We start from the raw sequence: 11,051 nt of genomic DNA on the forward strand, positions 1-11,051 counted from the left end.
TGAAACCCGGGGTCCATGCAGACTGGGAAAGTCGCTGCTTTGTTCTTCAGCATATGCACAGTTGGCTCATTTAGCTGGCATGGCAGCACAATGCCATCTGAATGCCAACCAGCTCACACATAAACCCTTCACTGGAGACACAAACATAAAGACAGAGTCCAGCACTAAGCTGGCTGGGGTCACCAAACCCAAACACAACCCTCACTTTCAGCACCCGACCCTCGATTTAAAGAATGAGCGACAAGAAAAATGGCATTTATAACATTTTATTAAACAATTCAACCCAAAATTCCTTTAAAAAAAATTAAATGGACAACTAAAACTTGTCTGGATGAGCTTTCATTTCTTCTTTGATTCGGTTTTCCACCTGCAGTGAGAGACTGGTGTTGGTGCTGGGCAGATTGTAGCTGATGAAAACCTGTTTTCCTGTCTTCTTCGCTGCATGGTACATTCAAAAGGAACAAATGGGAGTCCAGTTAAAACCTGATGTGGAACACGGGTTTTCAGTACATTTCAATGGCACATGACCTAAGAAGTTCTTACGAGGAAAGGCTGAGGGAACGGAGTCTGTTTTCGTTGGAGAGAAGAAGGTTGAGAGGTGACTTAATCAAAATGTATAAGATAATCAGAGGATTAGATAGGATGGACAGTGAGAGCCTTTTTCCTCAGATGAAGGCTAACATGAGAGGACATAGATTTAGGACAGATATCGGGTTAGTTGCTTTACGCAGAGATTAGTAGGGGTGTAGAATGGCCTGCCTGCAACAGTCGTAGACTTGCCGACGTTAAGGACATTAAAATGGGTATTATACATGTGGATAATAATGGAACGGTGTAGATTAGATGGGCATCAGATTAATTTCACAGTCGGCGCAACCTCCAGGGCCGGAGCTGTAACGTTCTATGTTCTATATGTAACTGGGATGCTTGTTCCTCATCCAGAAACAATCTTGATGTACAAACCATCAGTAAAACACTGAACTGCACATTTATTGTGAACTGGAAGCCAACTGACAGCATCTCTACTTATCGCAAATCTAATCAAGGGGTGCTTTCTGCTCTTCCCCTAATATTACTGCTCTGGAAAAGCAACCCCTTATTGCAGATTTACTGCTTAATTAGTACCTCCATCACCCACAAAGCCTCTTCAGTCTGTATACAGTCCTCACTAATAAAGCCTACCTTCTCAATGCAACACATGCTGTTACCCGTGAAGGCAGGATCTTGTCTGTCTTTTACAGTCTATGAAGATCATCTACAGGACCAGCTAAGTAAGTGGGCACTCTCATAATGGTTTTTAAAATGGAATTCACTCCTTTAAAATAAGTGACACATTAACATTGAAAAGGAAATGAAGTGGCTGTAAAACATTAAGGCAACTTTAATAATCCACAAAAGTATTAAAGTGATATAAATGACATATTTTAACCTGACTTTTAAAAATAATATATATGAAATTAAAGGATTAGTAGCATCCCACAAATTAATCGGTTGCTGTCATTCTCTCTTCTTCACATGTCCCCAGTTCCAACAATTCCCTGGATTTTAAAAAAATGAGCAGAGCATTGGGGAAATTCACTCTCTAATTTCCCCAAATTCCTAACCAAAATGGTCTCATCTCTATCTCAGTCACCATGGGATTACTCTTCAACTGGTTCAAGGAGGATAAAGAGAAAGACAGAAAATAGACGGGCTCTTTACAAATTGAGAAATCTAGATGAAGAGCCAAGGCTTATCGAGATCTCAAGCCTCGCTCGAACAGCTTGAAGAGGGAATCAAACATCGAGGTTGATAGGGAGTCACACTTGGCTGGAGTGCTGCTCCAACAACACACAAACTCCAGCAATCAGCTTGACTGGAACCACACCTCCCACTTTCAACATTCAATCCCTCCACCACTGACATTCAGTAGCAGCAGTGTGTACCATCTACAAGATGGCAGTACAGCGACTCACCAAGGCTCCTTCAAGAGCACATTCCAAATCCAGAAGCTCTTCATCTAGAAGGACAAGGTTAGATTACTTACAGTGTGGAAACAGGCCCTTCGGCCCAACAAGTCCACACCAACTCACCGAAGCACAACCCACCCAGACCCATTCCCCTACATTTACCCCTACCCCTAACACTACAGGCAATTTAACATGGCCAATTCACCTAACCTGCACATTTTTGGAATGTGGGAGGAAACCAGAGTACCCAGAGGAAACCCACGCAGACACGGGGAGAATGTGCAAACTCCACACAGTCAGTCACCTGAGGCGGGAATTGAACCCGGGTCTCTGGCGCTGTGAGACAGCAGTGCTAACCACTGTGCCATATAAGGGAACACCACCACCTGTAAGTTGCTCTCTAAATTGTGCTCTCCAAATCCTGATTCCTGATGAAGGGCTTATTCCTGAAACATTGATTCTCCTGCTCCTCAGATGCTGCCTGACCTGCTGTGCTTTTCCACCACCATACTCTTGACTCTGATCTCCAGCATCTTCAATCCTCACTTTCTCCTACTCTCCTGACTTGGAAATATATCCCAGTTCCTTCGGTGTCGGTAGGTCAAACTCTTGGAACTCCTTTTCGAACAACATTATGGGGTCTGCTAAAGCACATGGACTGAGGATTGATTTGATGGTATTGTCAAAATGGAGAGGGACAAGAAACAGTAGGAGAGAAAAGAGTGGGTGGTTGGGAGCTAATGGCATGAACTGATTATCTTCTGGATGTCAAGCTATAATCCTATCCTGGACAAGGAGGCGCAAGAAAATGTCTGATAAAACTCTAAAATGTATAGCCTTACAACACAGACTGAGGCCTTAAATCACACAAACTGGCATCCAATCATTGGGCCAAGACGTTTTACTTTAATGGGATTGGGTGGGTGTGGCAGAACAGGAATGATGACTGCATAAAGGGAATAAGAAAAACAAAATGAAAACAAGTCACAATATTTTTGTCGATTAAGAAACATTCTTACCTAGTCTTTGTGCCACAGAGTTTGGAGTGGTATCAGAGGAATCTCCAAGGATTAATGTGGATACTGGCATTGGGTCCTGCAAATCAACATTTCCATATTTAGATACTGCATTTTAAGACTTTTAATGTTTAAAATAGCCACATGTGTGTTGTTTCTTCTTCAGCATTTGTTTGTGGGTATCGCCGGCTAGGCCAGTATTTATTATCCATCCCTAACTGCCTTCAATAAGGTGGTAGTGAACCAACAACCTAGACCACTGTGGGTCACATGGACTAGTGACACACAGAGTCATAGAGTCATGGAGATGTACAGGATGGAAACAGACCCTTTAGTCCAACCTGTCCATGCCGACCAGATATCCCAACCCAATCTAGTCCCATCTGCCAGCACCCGGCCCAGATTACTTTACCTGGAGTGTGCAAGCACAGGCAGGAGTTGAAGTACTGTCCTCACGGAACATTCTGCAATCTATTTGCGCATTCTCCAGTAACACAGACAGCAAATAACTTGTGTGATAGTAACCAAAGTCCAACTTGCCCCAAAATCAGAACCATTTTCTCATCAAGGGACAGATTTATCTGGGATCTGGGATTGATGGAGAGCTGTTCACTTTTTACCCACTGAAAACTACCTCAGCTGTAGAAAGCTGGGCAGATCAACACAGAGATGCGAACTATCAGTGTCAATCAGGATTCCAACACACAGAATGTATGGTGGATATCCATAAGCCAGCGATTGTTTAAAAATAATCAGCAAGACTTTCAATAATCCCCCTCCCTTATTGTGGTTTAATCCCTTCAGAAGTTATGTTTTCTTCAACCACGCATTTTAACTGCGCTGTGATTAATAAGTTTTGATGTAGGTCAGGACAAACTAACTTCATAATTGCTGAGTGCCATTTATGTGATCAAATGGTCACATTTTCAGTTAATCTTTAGAATAATCTTCTTCCTAAATTCCAAATACTTCAGCTTCTACTTTCACCTCGTGTGCACGTCCACATCTGGAGTTTGCTCAGTGTGAAAACATTGTTAAAAAATGACTTTTTCGTTTGTGGTCTTTTTGCAGCAGTGGCTGGGTATTTGGTAAAAATCCTTTCATGTGATTGAGCAGCTAGCAAACCCAATGGTATCACTGTTGCTCTATGTTCATAACAGCCCAGTGATCAGAAATAGTATCATTGCATCACAAGAGGTGAAGTTCCCACCTAAGAGATCACTCGATGTTTTCAGCAACATTTAACCCTGTGGGTCAGTGACAAGTGTTGGCAGCTCATTCCATACACGTACCACCCTCTGCGTGAAAAAGTTGCCCCTTAGTTCCCATTTAAATTTCCTCCCCCTCATCCTAAACCTATGCCCGCTAGTTCTGGACTCCCCCACCCTAGGGAAAAGACTTTGTCTATTTATCCTATCCATGCCCCTCCCTGATTTTGTAAACCTCTATAAGGTCATCCCTCAGCCTCTGATGGTCCAGGTAAAACAGCCCCAGCCTATTCAGCCTCGCCCTATAGCTCAAACCCTCCAACTCTGGCACCATCTTTGTAAATCTTTTCTGAACCCTTTCAAGTTTCACAACATCCTTCCGATAGGATTGAGACCAGAATTGCATACAATATTCCAAAAGTGGCCAAACCAATGCTCTGTACAGCTGTAACATGACCTCCCAACTCCTGTACTCAATGCTCTGACCAATAAAGGAAAGGGTGCCAAGTGCCTACTTCACTATCCTATCTACCTCCAACCCGACTTCCAAGGAACTCTGACCTTGCACTCCAAGGTCTCTTTGTTCAGCAACACTCCTCAGAGGAAGTGTTGGAGGGTGGTACAATTACAACATTTAAAATACACCTGGATAGGTATATGAATAGGAAGGGTTTAGATGGATATAGGCCAAGTGCTGGCAAATGGGACTAGATTAGATTAGGATATCTGGTTGGCACGGACAAGTTGGACTGAAGGGTTTGTTTCCATGTTGTACATCTCTGTGACTCTAAGTGCTCTTTGCTTTACTGCTGACTGCGAAGTCCAGTGGAGGGAATTTTAATTCCCGTATAGACTCACGTAAAAGTAGAACATTTGACGCTCATTTTAGGCAAAATGTTAAGGACTCACTGAAATAGTTCCACTGAGGCCAGTATCCCATTCACCAAGTCACTCTGTATTTACACATGTATAGTACATGACACTGACCCAGCTAGCTCAGAGTCGGGTCTGAGACTGAGCATAATCTCTGACCCTCCTGTTCATTTTTTTTCTTTTTTTTCTATTCTGATCCAGCTCCCAGAGTGAAGACTCTCCTGTTCATATCTGTCAGCCAGGGCTCCCTGATTGAGGCTGTTAATCTGGTCCAATCGGGGAGCTCATATTCTATGAGATCCATCTGGCTGGCCTTGTTGCCGTTGTCTTTTACACATACAATGTTTGCAAGGGGTAATTTTCAACTAAAAGACATCATGGGCCTCCTGGCCCACAGACAGGGACAGACAATCAGTGTGCCACAAAAATCCCATGTCCTTCCACACCCAATATTTCCAGCAACGTCCCTTTGAAAAACAAAAACAGGTTTGAGTCTGGTTAGTTTCCAAGTCCAGGTGAGTTTATATTTTCAGACTGATATGGGTGTGGGCAAGTACTGAAGTACCCAATTAATTATTCATCAATGTAAGTGAGAAGTGAAGGATTCTGTTTAGTCAAATGTCAGCCAAAAGCTAATGTTTAATTCTTACTCTTGTACGTCCAGTGGGTCAGTGTGGAGTGTGTGTGAGTGGAGAGAGAGCGAGAGCGAGAGATGTGAAAAAGTTCAGAAAAGATTTATAAGGATGTTGCCAGGGTTGGAGGGTTTGAGTTACAGGAAGAGGCTGAATAAGCTGGGGCTGTTTTTCCTCGAACATCAGAGGCTGAGGGGTGACTTTATAAGGTCATGAGGGGCATGGATAGGGTAAATAGACAAGGTCTTTTCCCTGGGCTGGGGCAGTCCAGAACTAGAGGGCATAGGTTTAGGGTGAGAGGGGAAAGATTTAAGAGAGACCTAAGAGGCAACTTTTTCATGCAGAGGGTGGTACGTGCATGGAATGAGCTGCCAGAGGAAGTGGTGGAGGCTGGTACAATGACAACACTTAAAAGGCATCTGGATGGGTATATGAACAGGAAGGGTTTAGAGGGATATGGGCCAAGTGCTGGCAAATGGGACAAGATTAATTTAGGATATCTAGTTGGTAAAAACAATGACTGCAGATGCTGGAAACCAGATTCTGGATTAGTGGTGCTGGAAGAGCACAGCAGTTCAGGCAGCATTCAAGGAGCTTCGAAATCGACATTTTGGGCAAAAACACTTCATCAGGAATAAAGGCAGTGAGCCTGAAGCGTGGAGAGATAAGCTAGAGGAGGGTGGGGGTGGGGAGAAAGTAGCATAGAGTACAATGGGTGAGTGGGGGAGGGGATGAAGGTGATAGGTCAGGGAGGAGAGGGTGGAAAAGGAGATAGGCAGGTAGGACAAGTCCGGACAAGTCATGGGGACAGTGCGACCAAACGGTCTGTTTCTGTGCTGTGCGTCTCTGTGACTCTAGTAATCATGGAAATGAAGAAGATCGATATGAGAGGGAAAAGAACTTCATTGGCCAAGAAATCTTGTTTTTAAAAGTAGGAGAAAATATGTGAAGTTTCTGGTTTTGCTGTACTTCCCCTGGAAGCCATGTCTGATACTGTCATTGGATGCTGGGAATGGAAGGTGTTGTACTCCATAACAGAATATCCATTACCTGAATTAACATGTACTTAATGCACTTCCACTGATTTGTGGATCAGTAAAGGAACACCTTATAGAATATTAGTTAAATACTATTTTAACCAGTCTTGCAAACCTCTGGGAGTTTTTTTAAAATAAAATGAAGCAACTTGACAATGTTATATCCATTGTTGGTATATTTTTAGTTACAGAATAAACAGGTTGAAAAAATAAGAAATGTCATTAGAATTTAGAAGAATGAAGGGAATCTTATAGAAAGATATAAACTTATGAACAGACGACAGAAGCAGGGAGGCTGTTTCCACTGGCAGGTGAAACTAGAACCAGGGTGCAGATAAGAGGGGGCAGATTTAGGACTGAGCTGAGGAGGAACTTCTTCACCCAAAGGGTTATGAACCTGTGGAATTCCCTAGGTAAAAACAATGACTGCAGATGCTGGAAACCAGATTCTGGATTAGTGGTGCTGGAAGAGCACAGCAGTTCAGGCAGCATCCAAGGAGCTTCGAAATCGACGTTTCAGGCAAAAGCCCTTCATCAGGAATAAAGGCAGAGAGCCTGAAGCATGGAGAGAAAAGCTAGAGGAGGGTGGGGGTGGGGAGAGAGTGGCATAGAGTACAATGGATGAGTGGGGGAGGGGATGAAGGTGATAGGTCAGGGAGGAGAGGGCGGAGTGGATCGGTGGAAAAGGAGATAGGCAGGTCGGACAAGTCCGGACAAGTCATGGGGACAGTGCTGAGCTGGGAGTTTGGAACTAGGGTGGGATGGGGGAAGGGGAAATGAGGAAACTGCTGAAGTCCACATTGATGCCCTGGGGTTGAAGTGTTCCGAGGCGGAAGATGAGGCGTTCTTCCTCCAGGCGTCTGGTGGTGAGGGAGCGGCGGTGAAGGAGGCCCAGGACCTCCATGTCCTCGGCAGAGTGGGAGGGGGAGTTGAAATGTTGGACCACGGGGCGGTTTGGTTGATTGGTGCGGGTGTCCCGGGAACATGGTGATCTCATTCCCACCTAGCTGTGATAACCTTTCACCCCCTTGTTGATCCACCTACCTCTAATTTAAAAACACTTAACGACTCTGCTTTCATCACCAAGAAAGTTACAAAGAATCACAACACTGACAGAGAAAAGTTTCACCTCAACTCCGTCTTAAATAGGCAATTCTTTCTTTTAAATAGTAAGCCCTAGTTCTAGATTCTCCCACAGGAGAGTCTAGTCTTCGCACATTCTCCTGTCTAGAGCTTTCAAACCGTATATAGAGTCATATAGCACGGAAACAGATCCTTCGGTCCAACTCATCCGCACCATCCAGACATCCCAATCTGATCTAGTCCCATTTTCCAGCATTCCCACTAAACCTTCCCTATCCACATACCTATCCAGACACCTTTTAAATGTTGTAACTGTACCCAACTCCACCGGCAGCTTGTTCCATACACACACCACCCTCTTCATGAAAAAGTTATCCCTCGGGTCCCTTTGAATCTTTCCCCTTTCACCTTCAACCTACGCCCTCTAGTTTTGGACTCCCCTATTGTTCTTCAATCTCATTCTCCAGCAACTTTTTCACTTGTTTACAGGAGATACAGGCAATTGGTACATTGTGAAGTTTCCTAGTCATTGAGTTTCAATCAAGTTGTTTCTCACTCTTCTAAACTCCAGTGGGTACAAGCCCAGTCTATGGGATATTTCCTCATTAAATGCATTAGTGAAATAAACATTCTCTAAACAATATTGATGCCCTTTGTTAAATAAGAGACAAATACTGGATGTAGTGCTCCAGATGGAGATTCACCAATGTCCTGTGTAAATGAAGCATTATCTCCATATGTCTGTATTTGATTAGCTTTCCTAATCATTTGCTAAACCTGCACATTAAGCTTTTGCAATTCATACACTGGGACACATAGATCCCTCTGCATCTCAATATTTGGATTTTTTTTTCCTTGCCAAAATGGACAATTTCACATTTTCTCAATCTTATATCCCATTTGTCAGGTCTGTGCCTATTCAATTTACCAATCTATATCCCTTTGTAACCTCCTTAGGCCCTCTTCACAACTATCCTTGTGTCATCAACAAATTAACAAGCATACCTTTATCCTGTTATCCAGGTTAGCTGTACAAGTTGTGAACAGTTGAGACCCCAGAACTGATCCATGTGGTACACCACTTGGTACATTTTATCAGCCAGAAGAAAAAACTTACTTAAGCCAAGTCTCTGTTTCCTGTTAGCTAACCAAACTTCTTTGCAAGAAAGAAAAAGATCTCTGGACTGGAAATATTAACTCTGTTTTCTCTCCACAGATGTTGCCAGACCTGCTGAGTTTTACCAGCAATTTCTGTTTTTGTTTCAGATTTCCAGCATCCTCAGTTCTTTATTTCGTTCTATAGATGTCATTAAGTTATTCCCGACACCAGAAACTTTTTTTTTGTAATAACCTTTGATGTGGCATCTTACTAATTGCCTGCTGAAAATCTAAGGACAGTATATCCACCAGTTCCCCAATATCCATATTATTTGACTCGTCAAAAAGATGCTATTTAAAAAAACACAAAATGGGTTGAAATGATTTCCCATTCACAAACCACGTTGAGTCTGTCTGATTATCTTTAATATTTCTAAATGTCCTGCATTATTAAAAGTCTTTAACTTAGCCCCATGACAGATGTGAAGTTAACAGCCCTATAATTTCCTGCTTTCTAACGCCTTCTCTTTTTGAATAAAGAGAGTTTTACACTTTCCAATTTCATGGGAACCTATGAATTTTGAAAAATTACACCAACTATCTAACTATTAATTCTTTTGAAGACCCTATCAGGCTCTGGCGCATGTTTCTGTAAATGAACGTCTCCCCCCCACTACCCAACTCCTGCAAAGCACAATCACTGAGAGTTTTCGTTCTGACCACTCGGGGGAGTTCCAGAAACAGTCATCCCTGTGGTTGCTCCTGTAATCTCCTCGAACGAAATGCAATATCAGCACCAAACGTTTTGTCGAGGGGAGGATTAAGGGAACAATACGGGGAGCGTGTTACTTACAAACTTGGTGCACATGGCTACAGCAAGGTTGGAGAGGGTAGGGGTGCTCCCTACCCATAAGAAGAAGCTGTCCTTCATGCGGAGGACGTGAAAATGCACCATCTGCTCCGACAGCTTCTCGCTGAAGTTGTGCACGGACAGAGCCTGCTGGGTAGCAGCCCCAGCCTCTCCCGCAGCCTGCATCCTCTCAGCCGGCCTGGCTTCACAGACACAAGCGGCTGAGCGCTCCCCGGGACTGACTCTCCTGTCAATCACCCGAACGGGGAGTCCCTCTCTCTCTCTCTCGACAGCAGAGTCAGCCCTTCCTGGTCCGCCTCTTGTTGTTGCTGACTCACAGCTCAGCCCTTTAATCTCAGCAATCACTGCTGCAGCCAGAGGGCGATGCAAGTACAGGGTTGGAACTGCAGATAAATCCAGCTATTTTTGCAGCAACCTCTCTCAGGCACACAGAACTGTTACACAAGAGTTAAAAATCACACAACAAGCTTTTGCAGCGCTGATCCACCTGATGAAGGAGCTGTGCTCTGAAAGCTAGTGTTTCCAAACAAACCTGGTGGACTATAACCTGGTGTTGTGTGATTTTTAACTTTGTCCACCCCAGTCCACCCCAGTCCACATCATTGTTACACAGAAGCAGTCAATTCAGCACTTTGTCCTACACCAGCACTTCCAGAAACGTGGACTTCGCCCCTTGATGCTGCCTGGCTTGCTATGTTCTTCCAGCCTCCTGCCTGTCTACTACTAAAAAGAAACGAGCAGACTATGACCGGAGGCAGAGCCTCAAAGTGAACAGACTCTTTAGAATTGGGTTGAAAAGGAATTTCTTCAGCCGAGGGTTGTGTATCTGTGGAACTCATTGCCACAGAGTCATTGAGTGTATTTAATATAGAAACGAATAGGTCCTTGATTACTCGGGGGAATCAAAGGTTACAGCGGTGAAGGTGAGAGAGTGGAGGTGAGAAACAGCAAGATAAAAACAAGGACTGCAGGTGCTGGAAACCAGAGTCTAGATTAGAGTGGTGCTGGAAAAGCGCACCAGGTCAGGTAGCATGCAAGGAGCAGGAGCCATTATTTGATACCCTTACTTCTTTTGCTCTCAATCTGTGCCCCTCTTGTTCTTGTCCCGTTTACAGTAACAGCTTCCATGATTTTGGAAATCTCTGTCAGATCTTCTTTTGGCACTTTGCTTTCCAGAGAGCACAGATCCAATTTGTACAAACTACATGATTGAAGTTTCTCATTTCTGGAACCGTTCTTGTCTATCGATTCTAGACTTCCTCCAAAGTGTTCATAACTTTCCCA

At 43.8% G+C, this 11,051-nt stretch overlaps 1 protein-coding gene across 3 annotated transcripts; it reads right to left on the reverse strand.

The window, feature by feature from the left end:
* Window positions 1-250: 250 nt before the first annotated feature.
* On the reverse strand, window positions 251-10,038 carry psmg4 (proteasome (prosome, macropain) assembly chaperone 4). Of its 3 annotated transcripts, XM_087978442.1 has the most exons (4): window positions 9,750-10,038; window positions 2,969-3,044; window positions 1,956-1,999; window positions 251-438 (listed from the first exon to the last, which is right to left on the reverse strand). In XM_087978442.1, the coding sequence occupies exons 1-4, from the start codon at window positions 9,930-9,932 to the stop codon at window positions 340-342; spliced, it is 402 nt and encodes a 133-aa protein (XP_087834568.1). In that variant the 5' UTR covers window positions 9,933-10,038; the 3' UTR covers window positions 251-339. The 3 variants fall into 3 exon arrangements, with proteins under 3 accessions (XP_087834568.1, XP_043575410.1, XP_043575408.1); XM_043719475.2 differs by lacking the exon at window positions 1,956-1,999 and having other exon boundaries at window positions 9,804-10,032; XM_043719473.2 differs by lacking the exon at window positions 1,956-1,999 and having other exon boundaries at window positions 9,750-10,021.
* Window positions 10,039-11,051: the final 1,013 nt, after the last annotated feature.

This window comes from Chiloscyllium plagiosum, unplaced genomic scaffold, assembly GCF_037043375.1.
Source record: "Chiloscyllium plagiosum isolate Xiang-an unplaced genomic scaffold, Cpla_swu_hap1 HiC_scaffold_34, whole genome shotgun sequence".
NCBI classification, from domain to species: Eukaryota; Metazoa; Chordata; class Chondrichthyes; order Orectolobiformes; family Hemiscylliidae; genus Chiloscyllium; species Chiloscyllium plagiosum.